Genomic DNA, 15,549 nt, shown 5'->3' on the forward strand with positions numbered 1-15,549 from the left:
AAACGGAGCTTACGCACGTTAGTTCCACAACACAAACACAACATTTTTATTTAAAACCAAAATCCAGTCTGTGTGTTTATTTATTCACTCCTTCAGGTCGTAAGAGAAGAATTATGCTCTAGATCGACATTATTTCATTCCTATATGTTGTGACCTATTGGAATGTAAACAATACCATTCTATTGAAAAACAAATTGGTTAAATTATGTAAATTTTTTGGGGCTGACAATGAATCGTTTTGAGTAATGTGTACATACGGACATCGACTTCTATTTTTATCACAGAATTTCATGGTCATACAAAGAGGTTCTATTAAGTTACCACAACTTAGGAACGAAAAAACAAAAACAAGAAAAACAGCCCACAATATATTTTCTTGATAAATCTGTGTATTTTTCAAGCAAGAATTTACTTACATAAGTGTAAATTGCAGTGTGCTTAAGTCCATTTTTTTGTTTAGTTTGGGACTTCAATTCCACCTACACACTCTTACCAGCTCCAAGAAGACCAAAGCCCTTAAGACTTTTTATAATATGTAATTCTAGTTTCTCTTTCATTCCTCTGGCATTATGTATGTATGTTTTGGACTTAATAATAATGAATAAACAAGCAAACAAACAAACAAAAAAAACCCCAAATAAATAACACCCACCCCTCAGGAAAAAAAAACTAACAAAAACAAAACTAATTTACAGCTTCACCTGATTAACAGCTTCAAATGATTAACTTTTTAACTTCTCCATGATGCTGCTACCATTTAATCGTCAATTTTTTTTCTTCTTTTGTGCTGCTGTAATTCTTAAAAGAATAAACAAATAGGGACAATCTCGGGTTTTAGTATTCTCATTCATTTCATTTAATTATTGTGTTAAAGAGGAGGATGCAGGTTGTTGTTTCTAATGGGATTTTATTTACCAGAGTATTGACTGAAAAAAAGAAAAATAAAAAAAACTAAACCAAAAGGGACAATTTTCTTTTATTTGAGAACCATATTTACACCTTTCTTGTCCCAGATAAATAATCAGATAAATCAAGGATGTCGAACAAGAACTCTAAAGCTATAAAACCACTTGTGGTTCCAAAGTTCCGATTGTGTTTATGAAGAAAAAAAGAGAGGAAAAAAAAAATAAAAAATCATCTTCATATATTAAACCGGTTGTTTTAATGACCAACATTGTCAATTAATAAAAAAATTCACACCAACAGCCTAAAACAGAAAAGTCCTGGTCACAATCACGTTACTGTTTTGTTTAATTTCGCCATTTTCACAAAAGTGCAAAATGTATTTATTGATACAATATATTAATATGGAAGAAATTCATCCAGAGCTTATTAGAAAGTCAACAACAGCTTTATTAATCCATACATTTTACAAGACATTCTACAAAATATTGATTTAAAGTTGGGTTGAAGTTTATGACCCATTTTAGAGTAAAAGATTGGAATCAAGAAATCAGCCGTCTAAAATCATTTGTGGAAAATGAAACATTGAAGCTACATTCTGCAGCAACAGATAAACAATAGGATCAGACTAAACTTGCTTTTGGAGCTGATACAGCTGCTCTTGTAGTTTCTGTGTTCCAGGTGTGCATGACTGAGAAATAAAAAACTGCTACACTGTTTCTGTACGCCACACACCTCGATGCCTGACGGTTTCCGGTTTCACACATGAAATGGTTAAAAGAAGCTGGCCTCGTTCCTCCCTTCTGCTTGCACTAGAAAATTCACAAGCATTAGATTTTGAAATATCGAAATAAGATTGAATAAATGAGCTGTAATTTATACAATATAAAGCAGCCAAGATTTAATCTGAAGGCTATCAATCTTTCATTCAAATAAAAAAAAGAAAGAAAATATACATTATAAAGCTCAGTAATTCCACTTGTAACGAAACGAATCGAACTGGAGAACGTGTGCTGCTGCTGCACCAAACGGTGCTGAGAAAGAAAGTGATTTAAGGCTCTAATTAAAGTTGTGGATTATACACACACAAGCAAGCAGGACATGTGTGGAGTTACAGCAAGAAGACATTACCTACATTCCATTTCAAATGACCACCTTTAGTTTATATGTCCATCATCAATGAAATTAAATCCATGCACAAAAACACTGCAGCTCGATTAACAGCGACAGCAGCAGATACTCAGAGTGAGAGAGAGAGAGAGAACTGTAAAAACTCATTACAAGCAGCTCACCTGGGGCACCACAATAACAGAGCCTAGATTTCCTATAAAAGAACCATCTAACACTGTGAAAGGACATGTACAGCTGATGAGAACCTTGGCTGATAACCAGCATAATTACACTGTTGCATGATGGGTTGTGGATTTTGCTTTTGAAGCGAAACTTATGATCTTAATCTTTATAACTCTCAGGTTTAAAAAAGAGCTCATAAAAATCTAACATGTAATTCATTTGGTAAGGAATAAAACTATTTATTTCTTTTCTTTACATTTAATATTACCGATCACTCTGAGGCGTTGTTAATACTGTACAGTTCTCTTTAACACAACTGTCTTCACAAAATTCAGGATATATGCAATATACCACAATGTCATTTACAGTTTACAAATTAGGACAGGTTGTTTAGGACTCAGTGTGTGTGTGTGTGTGTGTGTGTGTGTGTGTGTACATGAGCCCTGGGAAGTACTTGTGGGTCAAATAATCATTTAATAGACTGAAACAGGTCACCATTAAGAGCAGAAACATTACTTTGATTGTCTTAATTCTTGGCTGCATCAACCTGCAACCTGGTCCAGTTCTCATCTTCTATTCCTGAGTCGTACTCCTCCTCTGCTGTCTCTTTAGCTGGGGCTCTGTCATTAAATAAATGAAAAAAAAAGCAAGAAAATTGTCAAACATAATAATAAGACTGCATTGTCAGCAGCACATGGCTGAATGATCAATTCTTAATGGTTAAAATGAATTGAACTACCAAAATACACCAGTGGTGTCCAGCTACCTTCCATTAAAGCCAACCATCACAAACGCTGCATACAGAAAACTATAAAATAAAAGACACCTCTCACCCAACCATGGTCTGTTTACTCCTCTACGCCACAGAAGTCTTCACTGTCATGCTAGCAGACTCATTAATGATTTCTTCTAATTAGCTGTTAGCCTTTTAAACTCAGATGCTGAAGTGTACATGGTCATGAAAGGTTGTAGCTCAGTGGTTAAGGCATTGGCCTCTGGATCGGAGGGTCATAGGTTCAAATCCCAACACCACCGAACTGCTACTGCTGGGCCCTTGAGCAAGGCCTGTAATCCTCAACTGCTCAGTTGTAAGTCTGCTAAATGCCATAAATGTAAATGTCATTATGACCCCAAACTGAACTGTACAATTCCACTTTGACCTATATTTAAAATACAGATTAAAATTTTTGTACTCCGTCTTTTGCCATTTGCATTACTATATTACTTGACTTCTATCTCATTCTGTACCTCTGTTTATCACTAGACATTTTTACCTAATTTCTCTGCATAATGCACCTCTGTGTTCAAACAATTTGTCATCTGCACTGAGCTGGTTTCTACTCGCTACCTCATATCTGCATTAAAAACACACACTATGTACACATGTTGCATGTATGTATAATCATTTATGTACGTACAGTATATATAATTTATCACCGATACGTTGATTATTTAAAATCTGCTGTAACAAAATATCTTGCAGATGTTTGACAGTAATATTTCTTTCTATTGTGGAACATCAAGATATTCTGCAAGATATACATGAACAGTAAAGAAAGCATGATGTGGTAGTCATTAATAAATATAAATTTGCAACAGGCAAATTTTTTATTATTTCCAAAGTGCCTGGAAGACAGGTACAATCTTCTACATTCTTCTTATCCGTTCATTAAATCATGAGGTATCACTATTACCTATGTGGGTTTTATTGATCCCTATTAGAAAAACATGTAGCTCATTCACTTTTTTTGAGTTGAGGACAGTCTGTCCAAAAAAATCCATCTTATAAACACAAACTAAAAATGATAAAAAAAAATAAAAATAAAGAAAGTTGGGGAATCGTTACAAAAGAATAGTGTTTATAACCGAGTCCCTAAAAAGTGCCAATTACTCCAACATGACATTACTCTAGAGCAGGGTCACATGATTATTTAGATTAACTTTCAACACCCATGAGCATGTGCTCTTAGCTACTGACTTGTTGGGACAAAAAAAAAAAAACCCTCTAAAATTACAAAAAACAAAACAAATCTCAAAGCAGTGTCTTGTAACCTGTTAAATGCATAATGCCTGTGGTTGAGCAGAATTCCTTCCTCCTCATGAGCTTTCATTCACATTCAAATTTTTCTTTAGTCCAAAGTGACATAGTTGAGGACTGATTAGGGATACACTTGACATTTTAGTTCAAATTCACTGAAAACTCACCTGATATACTGAGGTGATGTCTTTCCCGATACCACATCCTCGTTTACTTCCACGCCTACGATATCTGAGTGAGGGACTTCAAACATGGGGTCCAATAGAAGCTTCTCCTGTAGAGGTCGACACCACCACCAACATTAACAACACACGAGAGCCAAGAAGAACAAATCAATCCGGCATTCAACTACAAGCACTCACCATTATCGAACGAAGTCCTCTGGCTCCGGTCTTCCGTTCAAGTGCCATTCTAGCAATAGCCCGTAGAGCGTTAGGGGTCACAGAAAGGTCACACTGGAATGAAAGTGGAGTTTGATCATTTTGATGATCTCATGTTTGGATCAGGTCAGTATGACCTGTTTAAATTCAAAAGATGCTCAACATTAGGTAATATTACCTAATAAATATTAAAATATCAGTTTTAACATTTGATTTCTATTAGAGGTGAAAATGTTTGAAAAATAGATGTTTAGCAAATCTGAATAAACTGTTTTCCCATAACTGTTACATGTTCTTTTAGTTATAATTCCTGAGCATGTGTGTAAATACAAGTGTAAGTAAATAAGCAGTGTGTGTGTTGACATAGTGCCTTGTCCATGCTGAAGAGCGCTTGGTACTGGGGCACGACGGCGTTTCGGGGTTCAGTCAGGATGCGGACAAGCGTGTCCTCATCTAGGCTGTGGAGCGGCACCACTACAGGAAGGCGGCCCACAAACTCGGGGATCATGCCAAACTCGATGAGGTCACGTGCTTCCACATGCTTCAGAAGCCGGTCTTTCTCCTCAATCTCAGCCACAGCATCCGCCTCTCCACCAGTCATGTGGGCCACATCGGCTGCAGCAGCTGCCCTGCGGCCTTTACCCAGGCTAGATGGTGCTCCAAAGCCAAGGTACTAATGACACAAATATAGTTTTCAAAGACAAGTGAATGTACACCTCTGAGTGAGAGCTGAAATAGTTCTCAGAAGACTGACTTAGAGCAAATCTGTTTATTTATTCGTATAACTTTACTTTAAAAAAATTGTTTTATCAGGTTCTGGACTAAATGCGTATAACAAAATATATATAAAACATGAGGAACAATTTTTATGAGTTATAATTATTACAAACCTTCTCATTTTTTCGTCTGCTAATTATACGATCCAGTCCATTGAAAGCACCAGATGCTACAAATAATATGTTCGTAGTGTCGACCTGCACAGTCTCTCCTCTCAACTTCCGGGTGTTTTTTTCAGGAACGTTTACAATGGTGCCTTCCAGGAGTTTAAGTAATCCCTATCAAGCACAGAAGGCAGCTTCAATATTAGATATCCTATATCTTTTCTACTAAATACTACAAAATGATGCTGCGAGTTGTTATGATAGCAAATATATTAAAGATTATTCAAAGTGAAGTTCAATAACACGTTTGCTTTATTATCAGATGTACCAAGAGATTATCACTTAAACTTGATATTTAAATCACTGACCTGCTGCACACCTTCTCCACCCACATCTCTCAACTGATGGATCCCAGGCACACTGCCAATTTTATCAACTTCATCCAAGAAAACAATGCCTACAATAAAAAATTCAAAAAAGTCAGGTCACTAAAACATTATTCTACAAAAATAAGCTGAACATTCAATTATTGTGAATTTTTCCTTCATACCCTGTTGAGCCTTCTCAATAACATAGTTGGCATCCTGCAGTAGCTTAGCGATGACCGACTCAATGTCCTCCCCCACGTAACCGGCCTGCGTGAGGGTAGTGCAGTCGCAGATCGCAAAAGGGACATCCAGGCACTTAGCCAGAGTTTGCGCCAAAAGCGTTTTCCCTGCATCAAGAACACAAAAGATTTCACTCATTTGAGTTGTGTTTAAAATGCATTTTTTTTTTTCAAGATGCACTTTGAAAGCTGTGACACTATGCACTAATAATAATATTTATTTATTGAAGCCAGTACAGTATCATCTGTACTAATCAGGCACACAGGCTGCGACATCTGTAATTTCACACTAATTGCACTCTGTGGTCTTTACCTGACCTTCATTCAGAACTTTTGGTCAGTACCTTGGTCTCACTACATGATGCTCGATCACTGATCAGTACATGTTTTGTTGACTGCGACAGTCAGGTTGCTCCAGCAACCGATACTCGATTGCTGGAGCTACTGGCAATAATCCATACAGATAGTTTTTCCAGGCATTACGACAGCAGCCTCTAAAGGCAAATCACTGACAACACATGCTGTTTATTTTTACATTTGAGACTGCGCACCGTGCATGAAGAGCACAATATTCCTATTATTTATAAATACATTTATAAATTAGGATATTCATAATATTTCATTTTGTACATTTACATGATTCAGTAGTTTCTTTAGTTCAGTACTATTTTGGAACGTTATGTTTGTTTGTTTTTATCCAGTATCCATTTTTTAAAAATATCAGTCGATTAATTGGTTATTGGTAATCAGTATCGGTCAACCTCTACACAGCTCTTTTCTGTCAAGTTTCATGAAATGTATGGGCATATCATACCAGAGCCTGTGGGGCCCAGCAATACGATGTTGCTCTTCTCCAGCTTGATGTCAGTGTGGGTGGAGTCAAGCACATCACCACCTCTTCTTTCCTGAGGGGCCTGCTGGTTCACCTGCTGCTGCATTGAGGCTCCTAAAGCATTCCCATGGGGGCTGATCCCTGCAATCTGCAGCAGTTCTGCAAATGCAATCACACAGAAACACAACAAGCCAATGTATTTATATATACACACCAATGACAAATCGCTGATATTTAAGATAATGTGGTTTAACGTTTTTTCAAATAATCAGTTGAATCCACCCCGAAACAAACATCTTTCTTTATTTTGAGAAGAGCTAAATCCTGCCTGCATCACCATCAGCATGTAATCCAGATGCATTAAGGGTAATCAAGTAAACTGTTTCTTTTCTATATAATACTTGAATGCTACTAAAGGTCAAATATCAATTATAAAACAAAAATTATGCAAGTTGTCAATGACTTTTTTTTTAAGTAATCAAAACATCTGGCCAGACCAAAAAAAAAAAAAAGAAGCAAGATTAAGAGTTAAATGATTACTGAACAATGCAGCCTGTAAAATGCTGTCACTGCTTGTCTTTCAAAGAAGTCAATGCTGCCTGATTGAAACAGCTGAGCCAGAGAAGAGGATCAAAATGGATTTCCTGTGGCAACAAACTCAATGAACACAGACAGTGTGAGCTAAATGTGAATGACCAATGTGTACTGAAAAAAAGATGAAGAAATGGCCGATGATTACACATGAACGCAAACACTAATTACTCAATAGATTCCAATCAAGGTTTTTTTGGGGTTTTTTTTGTTTCTCACTAAATCACACAGGTGACTGAAATTACCATAGGAGGATCAATAATAAAAAACAATTTCAACATGCATTGCATCTATAACCTAGTTACATGTCCAACAGAAATAAAGCAACCCATTCTACTTTAATTTTTATGGATGATGCCATAGAACACGACCCTGCTGTCATCTCCAACATCATTACACAAATCGGCAAAAAAGAATAATTGAATATATATTTTTTGGCATTTGTACAACAAAGCAAATCAGGAACTGGGTCAAATTAAACAATCAAAAAATGGAGGGATTCAGTATGGCTGCAGGTTTGCGATGACATTTTTTTTTTTATGTTTAGAGGCATTAACAAGTCACTTACTTGTGAATCTGTACTCATCCTCCCGACGTCTTAGCTCTAGCTCTACAGAAAAAGTAGGAGATTTACAAACATATCACTACTATTATGCACATTTTACTCTGAGCAACTTTAAGGTTTTCTTTTGCAGGTAAGATTTTAACTTTACATTGTACAAATGCCAAATCACTTACATGCAGCCATGTTTTCTATTAAGGCCAGACTGTTTGAGTTGGCAGATAAAATCAGCCTGAAAAATGATTTTCCATAAAATAAATAAACAAACAAATAAAATTAAAAAAATCCTTAAATCCTCAGTTTTTAGAAAGTTTTCTTTTTTTTAACATAATTGGATTAAAAATTGTATTTTTTGCACTAAGTTACATTATCAGCTAAAATGCCAGACACCTGTCTTTTTGTATTTAAATGTTATCCATTTTATTAATTATTAATTATAAGTATATCCGTTTCTATTTGAATACTTTTAATTTAAGCAGATAAATTGTATTGGTTGATATTATCTGTTATTTGAATTCTTATTGCTCTGTTAAAAATTTCTTAAGCAAAGCAGAAGTTCCAAACTTTTTTGGCCAAATGATTTCAGATCGACATTAAGAAGTTTCTGGACACCCCACCACATCCTCCAACCACTGCACATCGCCCGGTGGTGAGTTTGAATAAACAAATCTCATTTCTGCCATTTCTTTGGCTTAGAATTACATAAAAAGAGCAAATCATGGTGGGAAGCTACAATACTTGGCATGTAGCTTTGCATGCAGTTTCACATCTCAACTGCGTAGTCTATGTACATCTGAAGGATTAAAAACTCCTTTCACTGATTACATATTAAAGTAAGTACATCTGTGTGTCACATTTTCAAACTTTTCTTTGCACAGACCGACAGCTGCATATATAACTTAAAATCATTGCACCATTGTCGTGATTGTTGTCATGAGTTGCTCAAATCCGAATCTCTGACCTCACATTTAAATGTAATCGACAATCTAGAAAATTCACCATTATGCAAAATTCATCAACTAAAAACCAACATGACTTCAGGCCATTTAGAAAAAAAATGCATCATGACTGCACACCCACTCCATATATGCGGTCTCCATGCCGCACTACTGAAAATGTGTACAAACCTCTGGGTGTGAGAGAAACCTGTTTCTCCATCTCTGCTTGGTGCTGTCTGGAGCCGGAGGGCATGTTGTTATAGATGCGTTTGTAGTGGTTGTACACAGCCACCGAGAGCACCTTCTTTGCATGGGCCTGACCCACAACATACTTGTCAAGGTAAGCGTAGATCTATTAAAAGAGGAAACAAATAGAACATTGGTGTGATTTGATTGGTTAGACTATTCAGTGATCTGGAAAGGAATGCATCACTCAGACGTGCTAAAAACAAGCTTTACATACTATAAAATAATACCAAGGATAATAAAACTTTCTTTTGGCTTCTCCCGTTAGGGGTCGCCACAGCGGATCATCCGCATGTTTGATTTGGCACGTTTTTACTCTGGATGCCCTTTCTAACGCAGCCCTCCCCATTTATCCGGGCTTGGGGCCGGCACTAAGAGTGGCTGGGGTAGGTTCCCTGACCGGGGATTGAACCCGGGCCGTAGCGGTGAGAGCGCCGCATCCTAACCACTAGACCACCATAATATCAATATTAATAATAATAATAATAATAATAATAAAGAGTTACCTTCTTGGGGGGTGGTGGTGGTTTCTGTTGGAAGGCCAGCTTCACAGCTTCAGCAGCTGATTCAGGATCTTTATTCAGACTCTTCTTAGTGTCCGTTTCAGAAAGCACCACGAAAAAGTGATGACATTTTTCACATTTGACAAATCTAGTTGAGGCTGCCAAAGAGAAACTTAATTAAATGCTCAGAGTAGTGAAAAAAAAATACTTGAAATGTATTTAAAAATGAATACAAAATATATTCGAAATAAATACAAATATACATCACAAATCTAAAAAGCCAGTGAAAGACAGACATAGCTGGTATTGTAAACATCCAATACTGATCACGTCTGCTTTAACAACCACAACTAATGTGCTAATAACAACTAATTAATAATATGACCAATAATAATAAACATAATACTGTGGCCTCATTTCGACTTTTCGACAAATTCTTTTATATTACATGTGTACCAAGAGTAATTTTAACTGTCGAACAAAGTATATTGGAGTCAAAATTAAACATTTTATACAAGATCACTGAAAGCTGTAATATAAGGGTATTTACATCCAAATCAGAAAAATTTTGCAGCCATTACAGCACTTAATATACATGTACCCTGCTTCTTTTTTTATAAAGGGGACAAAAGCAATTACACAATTTAGCATAATCCAGAATTCAATAAAATCAAATGTAATACCATCATTCAGGTACAAGTAGATTTGTATCATTTGTCCGGAAGTTGTTTTTCAAGAATTGTCCAGGAAATTTTTTTTTTTAAACATGTTTCTGGTAAACTCTAATCTCGTGTTCCTGTTTCAGAGGCGTAACAATAGTTTACGTCTTGCTGCAAGTCTGTCTGTATTTATTCTTGCAAAGCCGTCTCTTGATAGTTTACTGACACAGATATGCCCTGAAGGGTGTCTTATCTCAACAAACTCTTCTGTTTCACCAAGAGAGAATGCTTCAGTCATCCACCATTGCAGTTTTCCCTTGTCCTCTGCGACTTCTGGTGTCTCTGAACACAGCATTGGGGTTTTTCTTTGCCACAAATAAGGATTTTGATATCTCTCTGGTGTTTTTTTAAGCCTAATATTAGCTTGATTACCTGACAGTGACAGGTTCTACCTAACTTTTAAATCTTATTATATTTATAAAAGGTGCTGAAATTCCTACACCATTTATATAAAGATCATTAAATTAAAACTCAAAGTCTACTTAACACTATAAAAACATTCAATTTCAACTCTAATATACTGTAGTAGGCAAAAATATCTCTTGTTAATATTCTAATATTTATGGAACCGTGTACATAAAAGACAGGAACTTTTAACAAGAACTGCTTAAAAAGAAACAAAGAAAAAAGGCTCTCAGGACAGAAAAAAAAACCCGACTAATTACCGGCCACTGGAAAACAAAAGGTTATGCAAGCAGTTAATTATAGTAACAGATTATCCAGTGCACACACAGACATTCCACAAAGAAATACAGAAGGCTAGCATGACAATATCATCAGGAAATGTGGGCCTGTGGAAAATCTAAACAATTTATAACCCTAAACACATAAGATGTTGCATAACTGTAATATAATACTCACAAACAAATGTTTCAACGTGCGTGCAAGGATCTCCGCATTTGGGGCAACGAAGCTGACCGCCGCCTTTCCCAGAGTTGCCCGAGCTGGATCTTTTGCCACTCCCTTCACTCACAGATTTCTTTAACAAACATGGAACAAAATAATAGACACACTGTCATATTGAATTACATATCCAGTTTGAGAAATGCAAGGTTGATAGAAACAGAGATCTACCTTCCCGCCGTCGCCATCTTTGATTCCGTCCTTAGATGCATAATACACAGAAGACTCTGAGAATGGTCTGACAGGAACACTTCGGGACAGACGGATTTCGTGAGTGGCTGGTCGGCTCAAGGAGAGCAGTTGAACTCTGGAGCCTGAGAGCCCTACATTCAAACAAAACACATTTATTTTATTAATTCACTATAAGCTTTATAAAATCCTATCTGAAACTTTTGGATCAGTCATCTAAAGTCACCCAGTCATCTAGAGATTGATTTGGCTAGTCTAAAACCTTCCACCTTCACCCCTGCTCTGTGGTGGTTTTTGGTTTTGAAACTGACTGTTGTTTCAGAGTTGTTCTTCACAGCTTTTACAGTGGTACAGGTGGTAGTTTTGTTGTTAAGGCATTGGACTCTGGATCAGAAGGTCAGCTGTAAGTTGCGCTGGATATGGGCGTCTGCCAAGTGCAGTAAATGTAAATGTTTGTCATCAGCTGTAATTGTTTTTCTTGGCTGACCTACTCCAGTGCTTTCTTTCTTTCACCTAGGACATTCGAAATTGTCATATTGACTTTGCTCAGTGCTTGTGCACTACCCCATTGATTGCTCTCATTTCTCAAGCTTTAAAATGGCCATAGACACCTTTCTGATCTTCCTGTTGCCTTTTGAGCAGCAAATGCAAATGTCGTTATCAGAGCCACTACAGGCTAAAACCAAGAGCAACTGTTCACAGCTTTTTGCTGTTTAAACAATCGATTAAACAGGACACACCTGGGTAACGAGCCACGCATTCTAAAATGTTGCTAGTCTGATATAAAATGTACCATTTTATATGTTGTTTAACACATCCATGCATAAATAACAAAATAAATGAAAGCGAAACTTTATCTGAAAACTCTCTTTTCATAAACATCTTTTCATCTCAAACCAAAATGTCTTCAGTCTACAGCAAAAAAAAAAGCAAAAAGAAGTATGAACTATTCTTTCCACACCACACACCAACTGTCCGCTAACTCAACTGAAATTACAAACAAAAAAACGATCACAACATTTTTTTGCTAAAACTGCTGCCTTCAACTTATTGAATTTAGATTTACATCATTTTGGACTTCTGTGCATTCAAGCTGATAGAGGATCTATGTTTACTTCCTCAAGTGGTCAATGTTAAAGATTTAACAAGCTATTTTTACTTCATGTTAGCTACAAAAAAACAGAGCACAAACAGTATTACATGTTTAAAAATGAAAAAGTGTTATTTTACTGCCATGATGATTTGATCTCACAAACTGGGGTGTAAGGGAGCCCATTCTTTAACTTTTTCTAGACAAAGTCTAGACGTTCTGATAAGTCCAGATTTAACTCTGTGTTTGCTAACATTGTATTCTGCAGGTGGAATTAATTTTTTTCTATAAACAATGAACTGTTTAGTCAATGCAACACCACTAATAAGCAAACATACCTGATGTTTATAGATCATAAGCAAATACTTGTACATACAGCACAAGTCATTTATAGGTTTAAAAGTGCTACACTATATGGACAAAAGTTTGTGGATGCCTGACCGCAACAATAACATGTGCTTTTTGAACATACTATTCCATATTTAGTCCCCATTTGCTGTTATAATGTTCTTCGCTCTTCCACTAGATCTTATAGCATCTTTGTGGTGATTTTGCTTATACACAAGGGTGTTTATAAAGTCAGGTACTGATGTAGGGTGATGAGGCCTGGGGTGCAGTCAGTGTTCCAATTCATCTTAAAGGTGTTCAATAGGGTTAATGTTAGCGCTCAGAGCTCTATACTAGGTCACTCAAGATCTTCCTCTTCAACTTATGTAAACCATATCTTCATTCAGCTCACTTTGTGCACAAGTGCATCATCATTCAGGAACAAGTTTGGGTCTCCTAACTCAAGTAAAGGGAAAATTTAATGTTACCACATCCAAAGACACCCTGTACGATCATGTGCCTCCAACTATGTGGTAACAGTTTATCAAAGCACCACATATAGAGGGACGTTAGGTGTCCCAATAATTTTGTCCATATCGTGTATTTTAACTTTGATCCCGTGGGCATTCATAATAAATAGGAATTTTTAGCTGACAAGATGATTTTGAGCCTTTAAAAGTTGAAGGTTGGAAACTACATGTTGTGACCTTGAGTCTAGTGGTTCAGTGTTTACCCTCCACCACTCTGATGTTAGATACGACTCTTACATGTCACTAAACGTTTTATTTCGAAGCAAACAGCAAAACAAGATCATCACTTTATGTCTGTAATCATTGGATTTCCCCCTTCTAGTACACTTCATTGTCTTCCTTTGAAAACTGTCCTCAAAAGAACTGATGGATTCTCTTAGAAATAACAAACCTATTTCACTTGAAGAATCACTGATCACAGATATTTCAGTAGAGACATAATGAATGTGTTTCAAGCTGAAGACTGTGATATGGTGTGAGGGATATGAAAGTCCTTCACTGACTCCAGGAGTCACAGGATTTGAGCAAAAAAAAAAACCCCAGGAATATTAATAAAGCAAGTAAAATATAGTAGGTGTGCATTAAAAACTGATCTCATCTTTTTTTTTTTTTTAAAGCAGGAACGATTTTTTTATTATTATTATTGGCATGATCCCAGGTAGACTCACAACTCAAACATGGAGATGAGATTATAAACCATACTATCAGAAGATATGTCAGATATAGACTGACAGGCCCGGATGGTTCCCCTGGCTGTCTGATAAACCAGTGTGAAATCCATCTAAATTAGTGAACTTACATCAAGTCGCTTGAGTCCTTACCTTTATGGGCTGAACTGATGAGCAGTCGTGCTGCTGAAGTGCATGCACAGGACATGTTCTCCTGCTTCGTTTTATTTTTGGTTCGCTGAATCAGCTAGCTAAGACTAGCTAATACTGAAATGCTACGCTAACCAGCCAACCAGCATACCATTCAATCTTAGCTTCCTAAACGTATCGAAAAAAAATATTTGGTAAAATAAATCTAGTTCTATCTTGCGTTATCTGAAGGCCAAGATTTAGATGTCAGCTGTTCAAGAAAAGGTCCATAGATTCATTAAAGTGCACAGAGCAAGCTCTCAGTGACAACGCAAAGCTAACTGGTACGAGGCTAACCTAGCCGAAAGATCAACTTATCTTGGCAGAGTCTTAAACGACGTGCTACTCCCTTCTTTTGTGCACTTTATAGGGTAGAAAATAATACGCGTCTTAGTGGACCATGTGCAGAATATAAATCAAATTGAGATGAACCCGAAGTGAGATAAACATGACAAGAGCAGGCCGTCTGGCGCAATGGTCACGCGTTGAACTGAATGTTCTTAAAGGGACACCTGCATTATTGTGCACCTGGATAAACCCCACGATTACACAATAAATTTAATAAAAAATAAGGAATTAAACAATTTATAAAATAATAACCTGTAATTATTGAATTCATGTTGGTAAATTTAAAGGATAAATAAATAGAAATTTAAATAATTCAAATGCGTTCTAACACTTTAAGCTGCAAAATGTATAGGAATTATATAAAGTCTTCTTTTTTCGGCTTCTCCCATTAGGGTTCGCACATAGGGATCATCTGTCTCCATACCCCTAGGTCCTCTACATCTGCCTCTTTCAACCCAACTACCTGCATGTCTTCCCTCACCACATCCATAAACCTCCTCCTTGGTCTTCCTCTTTTCCTCCTTTCTGGTAGCTCCATCCGCAACATTCTCCTACCGATATACCCCATGTCCCTCCTCTTCACCTTGTCTCCAAAATGTCCTACATGCGCTGTATGCGCTTATCCCTCTAATTCGACCCCCTGTGGGATGAATAAAGGTTTATCTTATCTTAATAAACTAATTTTGAATCCTGTCAATCCTTATCACTCCCAACCAAAAACCTTGCCATCTTCAGCTCTGCAACCTTCAGCTCCACCTCCTGTCTTTTACTCAATGCCACTGTCTCTAAACCATACAGGTCTCACCACAGTA

At 36.7% G+C, this 15,549-nt stretch overlaps 1 protein-coding gene across 2 annotated transcripts; it reads right to left on the bottom strand.

Annotated features, from left to right (window-relative positions):
* Positions 1–1,329: 1,329 nt before the first annotated feature.
* On the bottom strand, positions 1,330–15,258 carry clpxa (caseinolytic mitochondrial matrix peptidase chaperone subunit Xa). Of its 2 annotated transcripts, XM_083559195.1 has the most exons (14): positions 14,354–15,119; positions 11,568–11,719; positions 11,355–11,472; positions 9,778–9,932; positions 9,215–9,377; positions 8,094–8,135; positions 6,917–7,093; positions 6,046–6,210; positions 5,864–5,952; positions 5,505–5,669; positions 4,985–5,287; positions 4,597–4,689; positions 4,402–4,508; positions 1,330–2,816 (listed from the first exon to the last, which is right to left on the bottom strand). In XM_083559195.1, the coding sequence occupies exons 1-14, from the start codon at positions 14,406–14,408 to the stop codon at positions 2,723–2,725; spliced, it is 1,878 nt and encodes a 625-aa protein (XP_083415321.1). In that variant the 5' UTR covers positions 14,409–15,119; the 3' UTR covers positions 1,330–2,722. The 2 variants fall into 2 exon arrangements, with proteins under 2 accessions (XP_083415321.1, XP_083415322.1); XM_083559196.1 differs by lacking the exon at positions 8,094–8,135 and having other exon boundaries at positions 14,354–15,258.
* Between the last annotated feature and the right edge of the window lie 291 nt (positions 15,259–15,549).

This window comes from Silurus aristotelis, assembly GCF_946808225.1.
Source record: "Silurus aristotelis genome assembly, chromosome: 13".
Lineage (NCBI taxonomy): Eukaryota > Metazoa > Chordata > Actinopteri > Siluriformes > Siluridae > Silurus > Silurus aristotelis.

Excerpts from the sequence above, each read along its gene's own strand:
- clpxa (XM_083559195.1), bottom strand. The coding sequence starts at position 14,408 with ATGTCCTGTGCATGCACTTCAGCAGCACGACTGCTCATCAGTTCAGCC. Across the intron at positions 5,953-6,045 it reads TATTGAGAAGGCTCAACAGG|GCATTGTTTTCTTGGATGAA; the intron begins GTATGAAGGAAA and ends TTTTTATTGTAG. Across the intron at positions 2,817-4,401 it reads ACATCACCTCAGTATATCAG|AGCCCCAGCTAAAGAGACAG; the intron begins GTGAGTTTTCAG and ends ATTTAATGACAG.